The 14,698-nt window shown below is 37.2% G+C and overlaps 1 protein-coding gene across 1 annotated transcript in view; it reads right to left on the bottom strand.

The window, feature by feature from the left end:
- LOC138880931 (uncharacterized) overlaps positions 1-14,431 on the bottom strand; it is a 29,407-nt gene extending 14,976 nt beyond the window's left edge. The window contains exon 1 of the mRNA XM_070161116.1: positions 14,006-14,431. Coding sequence (XP_070017217.1) covers positions 14,006-14,431 — 426 coding nt within the window. The remainder of the gene's footprint in view (positions 1-14,005) is intronic.
- Positions 14,432-14,698: the final 267 nt, after the last annotated feature.

The raw sequence follows: 14,698 nt of genomic DNA, 5'->3' as shown, positions 1-14,698 counted from the left end.
GAGCGCATTCGCGAAGGTGTAGGAGAAAGAAGCATCGCGTTCGCATAGCTCTTGTCGCGTTCGCATAATGTAATTTTTGGGAGTTGAAGATTTGCTCTTCCCGATCGCGAGGGAAGTGCCGCGATCGCGATGAAGGAAAGTCAGGCCTGTGCAGAATGTTTTAAGTCGTCTTGTTCGCGAATGTGGGTCTATTTTCACCCATAGCTGCTCATTTTGATAGATTTTTGAAGGAGATTGAAGAGGGATTCAAGGGGAAACGATTGGAGGTAAGAATTTCAGACTAAAAACTCGATTATATTGTGAAATCCACCTAGAAAATCATCAAAACTAAGCCTAAAATTGAAGAATTAGGACTTGAGAAATTGGACTTTTGATTTGGGATTTGAAGGACAATTTGGGGTCGGATTTGAGAACTTTTGATATGTATGAACTCGTGGGGAGATAAGGAATCTATTGATGTATAAATTTCTGAGTTTCGAGAAGTGGGCCCGGGGCTCGGGTTTTGCAAATTTCGAAATTTTTGGTATTTTGCGATTGTTTTCACTTGGGCTTTGTTCCCTTAGCATATTGTGACATATTCGTTCTGATTTTGGATAGATTCGACGCGCGTGGAAGCCGATTCAAGGGGCAAAGGTGTCGTGAGCTAGAGATTTAGCCGGTTCGAGGTGAGTAATGATTGCAAATGATGCTCTGAGGGTTTGAAACCCCGGATTGCACATCGTAGTGCTATATTGAGGTAAGGCACACGCTTGATGACGGGCGTGGGGTCGTGTACTATTGGGGATTGTGACTTGGTCCATCCCGATTGATGATTTTACCACGTATTTCACTGAAACTTATTTGCTATCATCATGATTTGGGTTGATTGCCATATTTGGGCTTCGTGCCAACTATTTGAACCCTTCGGGGATTTTTATTACTATTTCCTCACTGTTTTGATTTATTAATTGAACTCAGTCATATTATTTTCCACTGTTTTACTACTCAACCATTTTTACTCCGTTTTGAGACTTAAATGATATTTTAAATGATGTTTTGGGCTGAGAAATACTGTTTTACTAATGCCCGAGGGGCTTGTGAGTAGGGTTGACTAAGTAAGGCTGAGGGCCTAGTTGTGAGGAAACACTGATACTGATTTGAGGCCGAGGGCCTAAGATATGTACGCCATGAGGTGGCTTGTTGATATTGTTTATGAGGCCGAGGGCGTGAGATATATACTCCACGAGGTGGCTTGACTAATATGAGGCCGAGGGCCTAGATTTGATGCCACGAGATGGCTTGATATTGCTCTTGGGCCGTAAGGGTCCCCTCCCGGAGTTTGTACACCCCCAATGAGCGCGGGTACCCATTGTGATGTGAGATATAGCCAAAAGGGCTGATGTTGTTCCATGTGATAGCCCGAGGGGCTGGTATTGTTCTATGTGATTGCTCGAGGGGATGGTACCGTTCTATGTGATTGCCCGAGGAGGTGATATTGTTCTGAGATATTGCCCGAGGGGCGGAGTTGTTGACATTTAGCCCGAGGGGCGAACCTTTATATGTTTATCTTTCATATTTATTTGTCATTATATTTGTTAAACTATGGTATTTGTGCCCGAGGGGCGGATTTCTGTGCTTATCTGCACTAATTGTTTTGCACTCATTGCATAACTGTTGAAAAAACCATTTTCAAAGAAGTTTAAACTGAGCTAAAATGTTTTAAGAGATTTTACAGTTTTATTGCTTTCTTACTGGTTTTTGAACTACTTCTATACAACATCTTGATTGGCTTTACGTGATTTCTTGCCTTCAGTCTTTATTTACATTTGTTACTTAGTTGGAGTACTCACTTTACTCCCTGCACCTTGTGTGCAGATTCATGTATTTATGCACCCGGTAGCGGGTTTGGCTGATCGGAGGCAGAGTTATCGGAGTTTAGCAAGGTGGCTGCCGGCGTTCGCAGCACCGCTTTTCTCCCTCTTCGTTCATTAGTCCTGTTTTGTATATTTCAGACCTCTTAGTTGTATTTATACTCTAATAGATGCTCGTGACTTGTAATAACCCGGTTTGGGCTGTGTCGGGTTGTACTTCCGCTAATAATTATCATTAAATCATGTATAGACTGCTTATGTAATGTTTAACTGTTTTAAAAAGGTGAATTGGGTTTAGTTGGCTGGCCTTGTCTAAACGAGAGGCGCCATCACGACCGGGTCGGGGTTTGGGTCGTGACATTTGCGATGTGCATCGATACAATTGAGGTGTGCGTCTTCCTAACTTGGATTTTTATTCTTTGCCTCGGCTACTGAAATTCTTTTTTTCTGGATAATTTCTTATTTGATTGTGTAGTTGGTATTGTAAAAAGATCTTGTCATATATATCTGACTATCTTATGGTTAATTCGGTATCAACGGTACTTTTTAAATTCAAATCTCTTGTCATTATAACCCTCTCATGTATGGTCTTTCTGGTTGAAATTTGTGGAACATACACGTGGCGAGTTTCAATAGAATGGGCACAAGGTAAAACTTCTTGCAATATTTTACTTTTAGAAGTGTATTTTTGGTTCGTCGATGACTAATTTATATAATTTATGTTTTGCTTTAGTTTTCTTGATTCCGAGATTAAAACATAATCTTATGACCAACTTTTTCCCTCAACTACGCCCGTAAAAGAAACTAGGACGATCATTAAAAGGGTCGGAGAATAACAAATGAGCAATTTGATATTGTAGCTACGCAATAACGAAAAAATCCAACCAAAGTAATATAATTAAATATACACAAAAAATATTGTATGTGAGGAAATGTTAGGTAAGTCGAGACCAAGTAACATATTTTTACCTCATAAACTAAAATAATGTGATTATAAATAACTACGTCAATATAATGGTTCATCTTTTTTCATATCGAGAAGGTTTCCAATTAAAATTTGAATTACTTTGAATTTTAGATATGGTCACTTAAGTAGCATGTATTCTCACTCAAATGAGCTAAAACTATTAATATGTGTAATTTGTAATAGTATATCAAAAATACTCTTTGAACAATACGTATGTAATTTAAATTTATATATTTTATCTAAGTTTTATAAAAATAATTTGGGATACACGTCGTGTCCAGAAACTAGTTGATTATAACATACTAAGTTACATAATACTCTTCTTTGGTATTCATGTTGAGGCAGGCAGTAAAACACATGTACTTCTTTAGGAAAAAGTAGAGGAACAACGTAGGCCGCATATTTTGGCTCTTATTCTCTAGGATACCAAGCATCTTAACATAATACTTTTACAGTTTTAAGGTGTTTCTTATCGTGTATTAAATTGAATCTGTTGGATTAGTCCTTGTTCTGTTCTATAACTTCAGCACTTTGCTCTAAGTAAGTAACAAGACATTTTTATTGATTAAATTTATTCCTTTATCTACCTTTTTTCTCTCTATGGGTTGATGCTTGCTAGTTCTGGATAAAATTTTTGTCAATAGTCATGTGAGCTTAGAATGTTTTTATTTTTATATTTGTGAATACTTTAATTAAGAATATAGTCTATGGCATTATGCACTAATTAATATTGAAACCGAACAAACTCAAGTTACTGTACCGAATAGATTGAAACCGAAAGGAGAAAAATCGAACCATACCGAATATAATTAGGTACAATATCGGTATAACATTTTAAAAATCCGAATACCGAAATACCAAATCGAAATATTTAAATACCGTACCGTATTGACTGACGAACACCCATATTTACCATAACTAAAAGCAGTCGAGCACCCATTATATTAAAATCCTGGATCTGCCACTGTCCTTAATGATTTTAATCCCGCCACTATTGTTCAAGGTATTCGGATTAATTCCTCATAGAATAGCAATACTATTCTGTAATATCAACACTTCAAATTATAGAAATTCAGCGAACACAAATGATAAAATAAATTACACCATGCAGACTCAATTTGATTTTAAAAATATACAAAATCTTTTGAAATTTCTGTTATAAAAAATCTGAAACAATACCTACGTATTTATAGGCAATGAAGTTGGAACTTGCATATATTTTGGATAATAATTTCCGGGTTTGGATCAGCTCCAGTAAATAGCCCTCCAGTATTCTTCAATGGCCTCTTTAATTTTTGCCACGTGTACACTTAAAATCGAAAGGTCCAAATTACATCCATCTTCTTTCTTGAATTTTGGCTTTTCCAACATACCCACTACTGAAAACTCATTTTATGCCTAAGTAATACATCTCTTTTAGGATCAAGCCACAACTGCAGTGGCAAATAGACTACAACCTCCCCTTACTCCCTACCTCCAAGTCAGAAAAGCAGAATTTTCAGCATCCATAGCACTTCTACCTTTGAACAAACCCGTAAATGCACGTAGAATCAAGTTAAGAGCTTAATTTTATTGTCCTTGAAAAATCCAGAAAAAGACAAATAGAAAAGTGATATTGGAAAAACGTTTTGAACTAACACCTAGAGAAGACTACAATGGAGAAGCAAAGTAAAACTTATGTAAGCAAGGGTAACTATGGGTTTCAATAATATATTAAAAACGGTTTAAGATAGTAATAGAGCAGAAAGGGGAATTTTTCAAGCCATGAAATTATTTAAGGATTGTTTAAAGAGAGGTCTAAACGTCTACCGTTGAAAGAGAATGGAAGCAAGAGGAGATGCAATTTGGACCTTTCGATTTTAAGTGTACACGTGGCAAAAATCAAAGAGGCCATTGAAGAATACTGGAGGATTATTTACCGGAGCTGATCCGAACCTATAATTTCCTTAGTGGATTTTTGCCCCTCGTTGTCAAACATTTCTATTGGAGTTCTATTAAAGATGATGAAAATGGAACTCCAGATCAAAAAGTATATTCTTTAGTTCCTCATTTAAGTTTTAAGACTTGACGAGTAATTGTGTTCCATACCTCGTCAAGTAATTTGTTTCGTAAAGATGCAGAATTCGACTCATAATAAAAAGAAATTAATTCAGGAAGAATTTTATCATAGTTCTGCTATAGTGTATTTATAAATCAATATAAAATGTAAAGTTTAAATTTAAATTATTTCTAAATATAAAAATATGTCATTTTTTGTGCCACATAGACATAGGAGTATCATCAGCTATAAAATTTAAAGGTATCTTCCAAGAAAATTGTAGCTTACAGTACTAGTCCACAACTCCACGGATGTTTATACCTAACTAAATAATTAACTTTAGGAATCAATAAATCAAAGTAAAAAGTATATATACAAGATATATGTCTTACACGCATTGACGTGGTATAAACGCTCGGTGTGAGTAATTTTTTATCGATAAATACGATTCTCGTTGTCCCTTGGGAGAATATGATCTTTAGATTCCTTCTCGACGAAATTCTCAACATAAATCCTTTCGTTATTTCTTCTGCCGCCTGCTTCTAGTTAACTTCACATCTCATACTAATATATGAATACAAGATTAAAAAACTGACGATGTCAAAGCAAAAACAACAAAGTCCTCATAAACTGCCTACTTCCTTTCTTGTTTCACAGGTGAACTAAAGAAAGAAAGAAACTAAACTGGTCATCAAGGTATTTCAACCTACCACCTTAAACCAAGCAATTCAGTAGGCAAGGGTTAATTAGGAAGGCCACAAGAAAGTGCAATTGAAATTTTTGTTTTGCTTTGTTAGCTAACAATGTGTTACAAAGTTGACATTCTAATTAATCTCAAATGTTGAAGAGCACAAAAGTCCTAAAGTACATAAAGTTCACCTCATTTACATAACAATATTCTCCTACGTTTTATTAATTTTTACGTTTCCCAAATATGGATAGTAATATAACATCATAATGATTTAAGAGAGGGTTGCTCAAGCGGGTAAGCACCTCCACCTCCGGCCTTAAAGTTGTGGAATTACAAAGATCATTAATAGCTTGTTTGGATGGTTGTTATATATCGCTTCATAATGTATCGTTTAGTATTGTATTTGTAGTATATTATATTGTTCTGATCTATATAGTGTTTGGATAGATTGTATTGCTTGTCGTGGTTTCATAATGTCATGTACCAACAATATAAAGAACAAACTTGTAATATTATAAAGAAAAAGTAAGGTATGAGGTAAAATTATTATATAAATATTATGACCCAAATCCTAACCTGTCTTGAGGGCACCTAACGTGGTACTAGGTAAGCCGATATTTACGAATTAACTTCTACACTTTTTACAGAAAATGGATTTAAAGCAGTTTAAATAGTAAAACTTCTCATAAACAGGATAGAAAATCCAAAACACAATGCGGAAACTCTCAACATCGGGGTGTCACTGAGTACATGAGTATCTAAATATCACAAGTCTAGGAAAATGTTGTCTATCATAATCCGAAACTAAATACAATAAGTATAAAGATTAGGAAGGAGAAGCAAGGTCTGCGAAAACGCCGAGCAGCTACCTCGAAATCTCCGAAGGGTCAACTGCGTAGTGAATCAACACCCAGTATATCCGAAATACCTGGGTCTGCACATGAAGTGCATGGTGTAGCGTGAGTACAACCAACTCAGTAAGTAACAAGACTAAATAAAGAACAGAAAGTAGTGACGAGCTTCACATTTATAGTTCAATTATAGTGATTTCAACATAGGAAGGCAGACATGCTTTCAAAGTTCCATAAATTAGGTCAAATAGTTACTTCATGAAAAATTTAAGTGGAACAGAGTGTAATATCTTTTGGAAATTCCAAGACAGTGATACATGATAGCTAAGTGTACCAATAATAAAATCAAATGCATCCTCCTAGGACCACAGTCACTCAGCCCTTCTATTCACTCAGCACTCGGCATTTGTGATGACCCGATAGGTCATCTACAGTTTTAGATCCTAATTATGTGTTTTAAAGCCTCAAATACCTCTCCTTTCTCGATTTGTGTGCACAGTCCGGACATTTTTCCGAAAAGCTTTTATGTTAAAAATTGATAAAATATGAGATTTTACCTTAAAAATCTATTTGAGTTGACTACGGTTAACGTTTTAATTAAACAGACCCGGATCCGTATTTTGACGGTCTCGGTAGGTCCTTATCGCAATTTGGAACTTGGGTGTATTGTTACATCTCGCGTTTTCGTATGTTAAAATTTCATTTTCAGTCAACCGACGTGGACTCGAGGATGTGATCATCTTGACGTTAACGTATTTACGCTATTTATAACAAGCGATAAATAAGTGATATGAAGGATAAAGAGAGTACATGAATTAAAGAAAACGAGTTTCGTTGAAAGTGGCCAATTTGAAATAAAATACGGGTCGAACGGTAAGTATCGTGTAAGTCATTAAATGACTCACAAGAATGAATCATTTTTTAAAAGGGCTAATTAACTTAAAGAGTTGGGTTTTCTTTTGGACAAAGAAATAGTAGTACGTCCAAGTCTGCTACAAGGTACATACGCTATTGTTATTCAAAACAATAGAAGCAAAAGAAAGATTTAGTTTACAAAGAAAGCTTCATAAATCAGAAGCAGAATTTCATTTAAATTCACAGAAGCAGAAGCTTCATTTCGTGCAAATAATTGAAGGAATAGGTATGTTAACGCCCTCCCTCCTTTCTTTTGGCATGGTCCAAATTATACTGAAGAAACGAGCAAACACACCGTTTTCATAAATTACTCTATTCATAAAAATAGTAGGGGTGTCTATATTCTTGATTCCCTATGAAAAATATTATTATCTTCTATTCGTGGGTCTCAGAATAATATACAGTTGAAAAAGTTTATCCGGAAAGAATATTGAGATTATTACGTATTTTTCATGCATTTCACTCATTTATACATGTGCATTAACCCATGACCAGATTGCGTTATATACACATATATATGTAAATATATGTATATGGGATATGGGAAAAGGTTACGGCATTATATACGCACCACCACTTGATCAGCTGGTATATGTTGATGATGTTGCCCACAATGGCCGAGATGATATGATAGGATGCCCTAAGTGGCTTGATGATATTATGTATACTCATACCTATGCATGACACAACATTTATACGCACGTGCATGGCATTATAAACGTTTCATAATTTACAAAGTTATTCAAATTTAAAGATGTGTTTCCTTATTCCATGTTTCATCTATGTCTTTTATGTACTAATTTTCATGCCTTACATGCTCAGTACATTTTTTGTATTGACGCCCTATTTCACGGGGCCTGTGTTTCATGCCAGTAGGTGCAGGTAGGCAAGCTGACGGTCCCCCTCCTTAAGATTCCTGATCAGCGAGAATTGGCGTACTCCACTTGATCCAGAGCTACTTTGATTTTGGTATGATACATATATATATATATATATATGTATGTATGTATATGGGTATGACGTGGCTCAGTCCCGTCTTTGTACAACTATATTTCTATTAGGGGTCTGTAGACAGTATGTCTAGTTAGGTTGTATGTGGCCTTGCCGACTTTCAGTTTTAGATGTATAGTTGTCTATAGCAGCCTTGCCGGCTCGCCCACTGTATTTTGCCTGTATACGCACATATGCCTTTATGGCAGTCTTCTTTCACGCATGTTAATTTCGTAATGTAGCAGATGTTATTCATGTTCATATCTTAGACACATGCTTAGGGGTGTTTGACAGGTAGGACTCAGGCACCCGTCGCGGCCCATCGGCTTGGGTCGTGACACGTATTCCCGGAATCGAATTCGGTGTCCCTAGCTCGAGTTATCGTATTTTTTTGAAAAATTAAAGTTTGAAGGCTTAATGAATCTAGAAGTTTGACCAATGTTTGACTTTATTGATATCGGGTTCGTATTTTTGGTACGAAACCCGGTATAGGTCCATTACCATATTTATGACTTGCCTGTCAAATTTGGTGAGAACCAGAGTTAGTTTGACATGATTTAGACATCCGGTTGTTAAAATAGAAGTTTATGAGTTTTCTAGAAAATTTCATTTGATTTGGTGTCCAATTCGTAGTTCGAGGTATTATTTTGGCGATTATCGCACGAGAAAGTTCGTATGATATTTTTGGACTTGTGTGCATGTTTAGTTTGGAGTCCTGAGGGCTCGGGTGAGTTTTGGATAGGTTATAGAGTGAATTTAGACTTAGGAAAATAGCTGGTGTATCTAGTTCTAGTGTAGACCTCTGATCTCGCAATTGCGAGGTCAGAGTTCCCAATTGCGAGGAACTCAGGTTCTGTTATGGTCGCAATTGCAAAGTAAATCTTCGCAATTGCGAAGATGGCTGGCCCAACACTGGTTTGCATTTGCAATCAATGGGTCTCAATTGCGAGATAGCCACTATTCACAATTGCGAACAAATCATTGCAATTGCGATGATAGCAGAAAAAACGGGGACTTCGTATTTGCGAAGAAAAGCTCACATTTGCGGGGTTCGCAATTGCAAACTCCAGGTCGCAATTGTGACATTTGCAACTGGTCAAATATGAGTTAGACAGGATTTTCTCTCATTCTTTAAATTTTCAAAACAAGAAAATCCTATAGGCAATTTTTCCAAGAGCCCTTCTTCCCAATCTGTTGGTAAATGATTCTAACCTATTTTCTTTCAATCTTTCATTACATTTCATAAGTTTTCAATCTAAAATTTAGTATTTTCATGGTGGAAATTTGGGGTTTGGGTAGAATTAGGGATTTTTGTACAATTGGGATTTAGACCTCAAATTTAGGTCGGATATCAAAACAAATTATATAACCGGGCTCGGGGGTGAATGGATAATCGGATTTTTGTCCGAATTTTGGGTTTGGACCGAGCGATCCCGAGAGTTGACTTTTGTTGACTTTTTAATAATAACCTAAATTGAATCTTTTGCAATCGTGGGTAGTTCCTAAGGCTTATTTTGAATCGTTTGGTTGGTAATTTGTTAGATTTTGTTGGTTAGGAGGCTCGTTTGAAAGGCAAAGTTATGATTGAGCTTTGTGTTGATCTTTGGAGTGAGGTAAGTGTCGTGGTTAACCTTGACTTGAGGGATTAGAACTTGTTTGCCTATTTGCTGCATGTTTAGATGTTTGGTTCAACGTATATGTGAGGTGACGAGTACTTATGCGTTGTTGTTAGGTTAAAACATGTGGGTGGGACTTGTTCTTTGTAATTTATTGCTTAATTTAATCATGTTATCCATGCTTAGTCTAGTCACTTATTAAATTGATCATTCTTTCCGCGTTTATGGGCTTTTTGTGATAATTGAGTATTGTTTCTAAAGTTGAGGTTAATTTATTGTGTTTATTCGTTTTACTTGTTAAAGGCATATTGACTGTTCCGTTATCATTTCGTGCTGTATTTATCATATATTGTACCCCTTTCGCATCTCCCCTCCCAATAGTACATGTTTAGCCTTTATTTGTTGTTATCTTATATGTATATTGTTATCTGCATAGGTAATTTATGTGGGTGTCTTTTCATAGCCTCGTTACTACTTCACCGAGGTTAGGCTCGACACTTACAGAGTACATGGGGTCGGTTGTACTCATACTACACTCTGCACTTCTTGTACAGATTTTGGTATTGGTCCCAGCTACCCGTGAGGTGCATTATCTCGGATCAACTGACTTGGAGATTCGAGGTATATCTGCTGGCGTCCGTAGACCTTGAAGTCTCCTTCCATTTTCCCTTATTAACTGCTCTTTTCATTCGAGACAATTGTACTTATTTCATACTTTATTTGTAGAAATTCTAGAAGCTCGTGAATTATGACTCCAGATCCGGGTTGTACTAAATATTAATGGTTGTTATGTTATTCCACACAACGTTTTAGTTTCATTTTGGTTTAATTGACTTTACTTATTGAATTGATTAAAATTGGCTTAAAGATCTTCTAATGTTGGATTGGCTAACAAGTGAAATGTTAGGCGCAGTCACGATCCCAAAGGTGAGAATTCTAGATTGTGACAACACTCAACACTCACACTCTGTAGGTACCTGCGCTAGGGGTGTCAATGGTTCGGTTCAGACGGTTATTTTTTAAAATTTGTACCATACCAACTTTTCAGTTCTATTATGCACAACCAAAATTAGACTTTTCGAAACCGTCCCAATCATGCCGGTTTCTCTTCGGTATCGGTGCGGTTCGGTTAATTTTCGGTATTGTTTTTAAATGTCATTTAAAAGTTACTAGGAGAAGTAGAATGAATAACATATGTACTTTATAGGACTTAGCAAACTCTCTAGATATTTTTACTCTTTAAAGGGTGATGAATTAAGAAAATATTAAAGATGGCCAAAGTATAGATCCATCAACTATTCTACAGTAGTGTAAAAGAAACTAAACAGAGATATTAACCGAGTGAAAATATATTAACCAAGCTGGAACTCAAGAATAAAGTCTATAAAAGATTAAATATTCAAAAAGATAAATCTAAATCATATGAAAGGAAACATATTCAACACATTGTAGTTTTCTACTAATAGATAGACTTGTGTCTTGCTAGCGAATATATTGGTAATAATTTAGTTTCAATAGGAGTAGCATTATAGGTTTGAGAATTAAGATTTTTAGTTTAATTACCTGTTTACTTGTAACCATTTTCATAATTCCAAGGCCCCAAGAAAATTTTAAAACATTATTATTCTTAAACTTAATATATAAATATATTTTTCACATGTAAATTTATTTAGTACGATTCAATATTTTCTTGATTTATTTTTATAAAATAAAAAATCTACCCGAATTATCAGTACGGTTATATATTTATATAAAAACCTACGGTTTTATTAAATGAAACCTAAAAATCGGTTCGATCGGTTTAGTCGGTATTTAAACATCCATTGACACCCCTAACCTGCGCTCACTAGGGGTGTGTACAGACTCTAGAGGGGCTCCTACTGCCCAAGCGCTATATCAAGCCAATCATGGCATAATCAATGAAACACATTGCGGCGTACAGTCCGATCCCATAAATATATATATAGCCATAAGGCCCGTTGAGACGTGCAACCCGATCCATATATATACAGCTATAAAGCTCGTTACGGCGTGCAACCCGATCCATATATATACATATATCACTCACAGCTCGGTACTCAGACCCCAACTCAGTCACTGACCTCTCCACTCTCTTGGGCTCATAGAAATCATAAAAATCAGCCTAAACAGAAATGACGTACTGTATCAACAAGGAACAAAGGAGACTGGGATATGCTATGCAAGTAACACGGAGACTGAGTACAACAACAATTTAGCAGATAATTTAACATTTAACACGGCCTCTGTGGGACCCTACATTACCAGCACATAGCCTCAACATGATTTCTATCATGGTTTGCAATTCATTTTTTATAACATATGGAGAATATACGTGTAACAATAGAATTTTAACTATACAGTTCCATGGAATTTGACCAAGTCACAATTCCTACGGTGTACGCCTACACGCCCGTCACCTAGCATGTACGTCACCTCTAAACCAGTCACAAGAAACATAATATGGGGTTTCATATCCTCAGAACTAGATTTAGAACTGTTGCTTACCTCAATCCGAGCAAATCTCTACTCCAACATACCTTTGCCTCGTAAATCGGCATCCAAATGTTCCAAATCTAGCCAAAATAGTATGATACAATCAACACGGGCTAAAGGAAATAATTTAATAAGAAAATGCTAAGTTATAAATCAAAAGTCAAAAATCGACTCAAAGTCGGCCCCCAAGACCATGTCTCGAAATCCGACAAAAGTCACAAAAACCGAAAGCTCATTCGACCACGAGTCCAACCATAACAATTTTATCAAAATCTGACACCAAATCATCACCCAAATCCCCAAATCAAACCCTCATAATCCGTAGCCTCGAACCTCCAATTTACACTTTAAATACATACCAACTAGGTGGGAAAATCAATAAGGAAACAAGATTATTTATAAAAAACCAGCACAAGGGACTTACCTCAAGAATCCCCTCGAAAACCCTCTCAAAAATTGCCAAACCCGAGCTCAAAATGTTTGAAATGATGCCAAAATCGTGAACCCTTGTATTTAATTTTCTATCCAGCACTTCCGCTTCTGTGAACACTTAACCGCATTTGCGGTGTTGCAGAAGCGACAAAAATTCCGCTTCTGCATTAAACCATTGGAGTAGAGCCTTTTCTTTTGCGGTCCTCTCCCCCGCATCCGTGCAACCGCAGGTGCGGAATTGCCCATCGCACCTGCGCAAACGTCTGCTTCTGCGCCCATCACTCCGCTCCTGCGACCACGCAGGTACGGAAAAATCTTCACACCTACGATCACAGTCCTCCCCAAGCCTGGCCGCATCTACGGTCCTCAACTCGCACCTGCGATCAAATCTCTGCAGGTGCGATTTCACCAGCAGAGTTCACCTTCAGCAATCACCCAACTTCAACTTTTGATATGTTAACCATCCGGAATGAACCCGAGGCCCCAGGGAACTCAACCAAACTTACCAAAAAGTCTTAAAACCTCATACGAACTTAGTCGAGCCCTCAAATCACATCAAACAACACCAAAAACACGAATCACACCCCAATTCAAGCCTATTGAAAACTAAAGAATTCCAACTTCTACAAGTGACACTAAAACACATAAAATCACGTCTGATTAACCCCAAGTTTTGCACACAAATCACAAATGACATTATGGATTTACTCCAACTTCCGAAATTGGAATCGGACCCTGATATCAAAAAGTCCATTCCTGGTTAAACTTTCAAATAATCTAACTTTTGCCATTTCAAACCTAATTCCATTATGGACCTCCAAATCACAATCCGGACACACTCCTAAGTCCGAAATCATCCAACGGAGCTAACAAAACCATTAAAACTCCATTCCAGAGGCGTTTAACCATAAGTCAACATCCGGTCAACCTTTTTAACTTAATCTTCCAACTTTGATACTAAGTATCTCAATTCATTCTGAAACCTTTCCGAACCCGAACCGACTAACCCGACAAGTCACATAATAGTTATAAAGCCCAAAAGGAGTAGTAAATGGGGGAACGAGGCTACAACTCTCAAAACGACCGGCTGGGTCATTACATCCTCCCCTCTTGAACAAACATTCGTCCTCGAAAAGCATACCTGGAGTCTTAATAGGTGTGGATATCTGCTCTGCATCTCCCACTCGGTCTCCCAAGTAGCCTTCTCAACTGGCTGAGCTCTCCGCTGCACCTTCACTAAAGCTATATCCTTTGACCTCAACTTTTGAACCTGCCGATTCAAAATGGCCACCATATGCACATCATAAGTCAGATCACCATCCAACAGAATCGTGCTGAAATCTAAAACATAAGACGGATCGCCAACATACTTCCGGAGCATAGAAACATGAAATAATGGATGCACACTCGACAAACTAGGCGAGAAGGCATGCTTGTATGCCACCTCTCCAATCTTCAGAAGTACCTCAAACGGCCCAATATACTGAGGGATCAACTTTCCCTTCTTCCTGAATCTCATAACACCCTTCATGGGTAAGACCTTGAGCAAAAACTTCTTCTCAACCATGTAAGCAACATCGCGGACCTTCCTTAAACATAACTTTTTGATCTAGACGGCGCCATGCGAAGCCGCTCCTGAATCAATTTAACTTCATCCAAAGCATCCCAAACCAAGTCAGTACCCAATAACCTAGCCTCACCCAGCTCAAACCAATCAATCGGAGATCTATATTGCCTCCCATACAAAGCCTCATACGAAGCCATCTGAATGCTCAACTGGTACCTGTTGTTGTAGGCAAACTCCACCAGCGGTAGAAACTGATCCCAATAACCC

This window comes from Nicotiana sylvestris, chromosome 11 (genome assembly GCF_000393655.2).
Source record: "Nicotiana sylvestris chromosome 11, ASM39365v2, whole genome shotgun sequence".
In the NCBI taxonomy this organism is placed as follows: Eukaryota; Viridiplantae; Streptophyta; class Magnoliopsida; order Solanales; family Solanaceae; genus Nicotiana; species Nicotiana sylvestris.
This window is presented reverse-complemented; position numbering and strand designations above follow the sequence as displayed.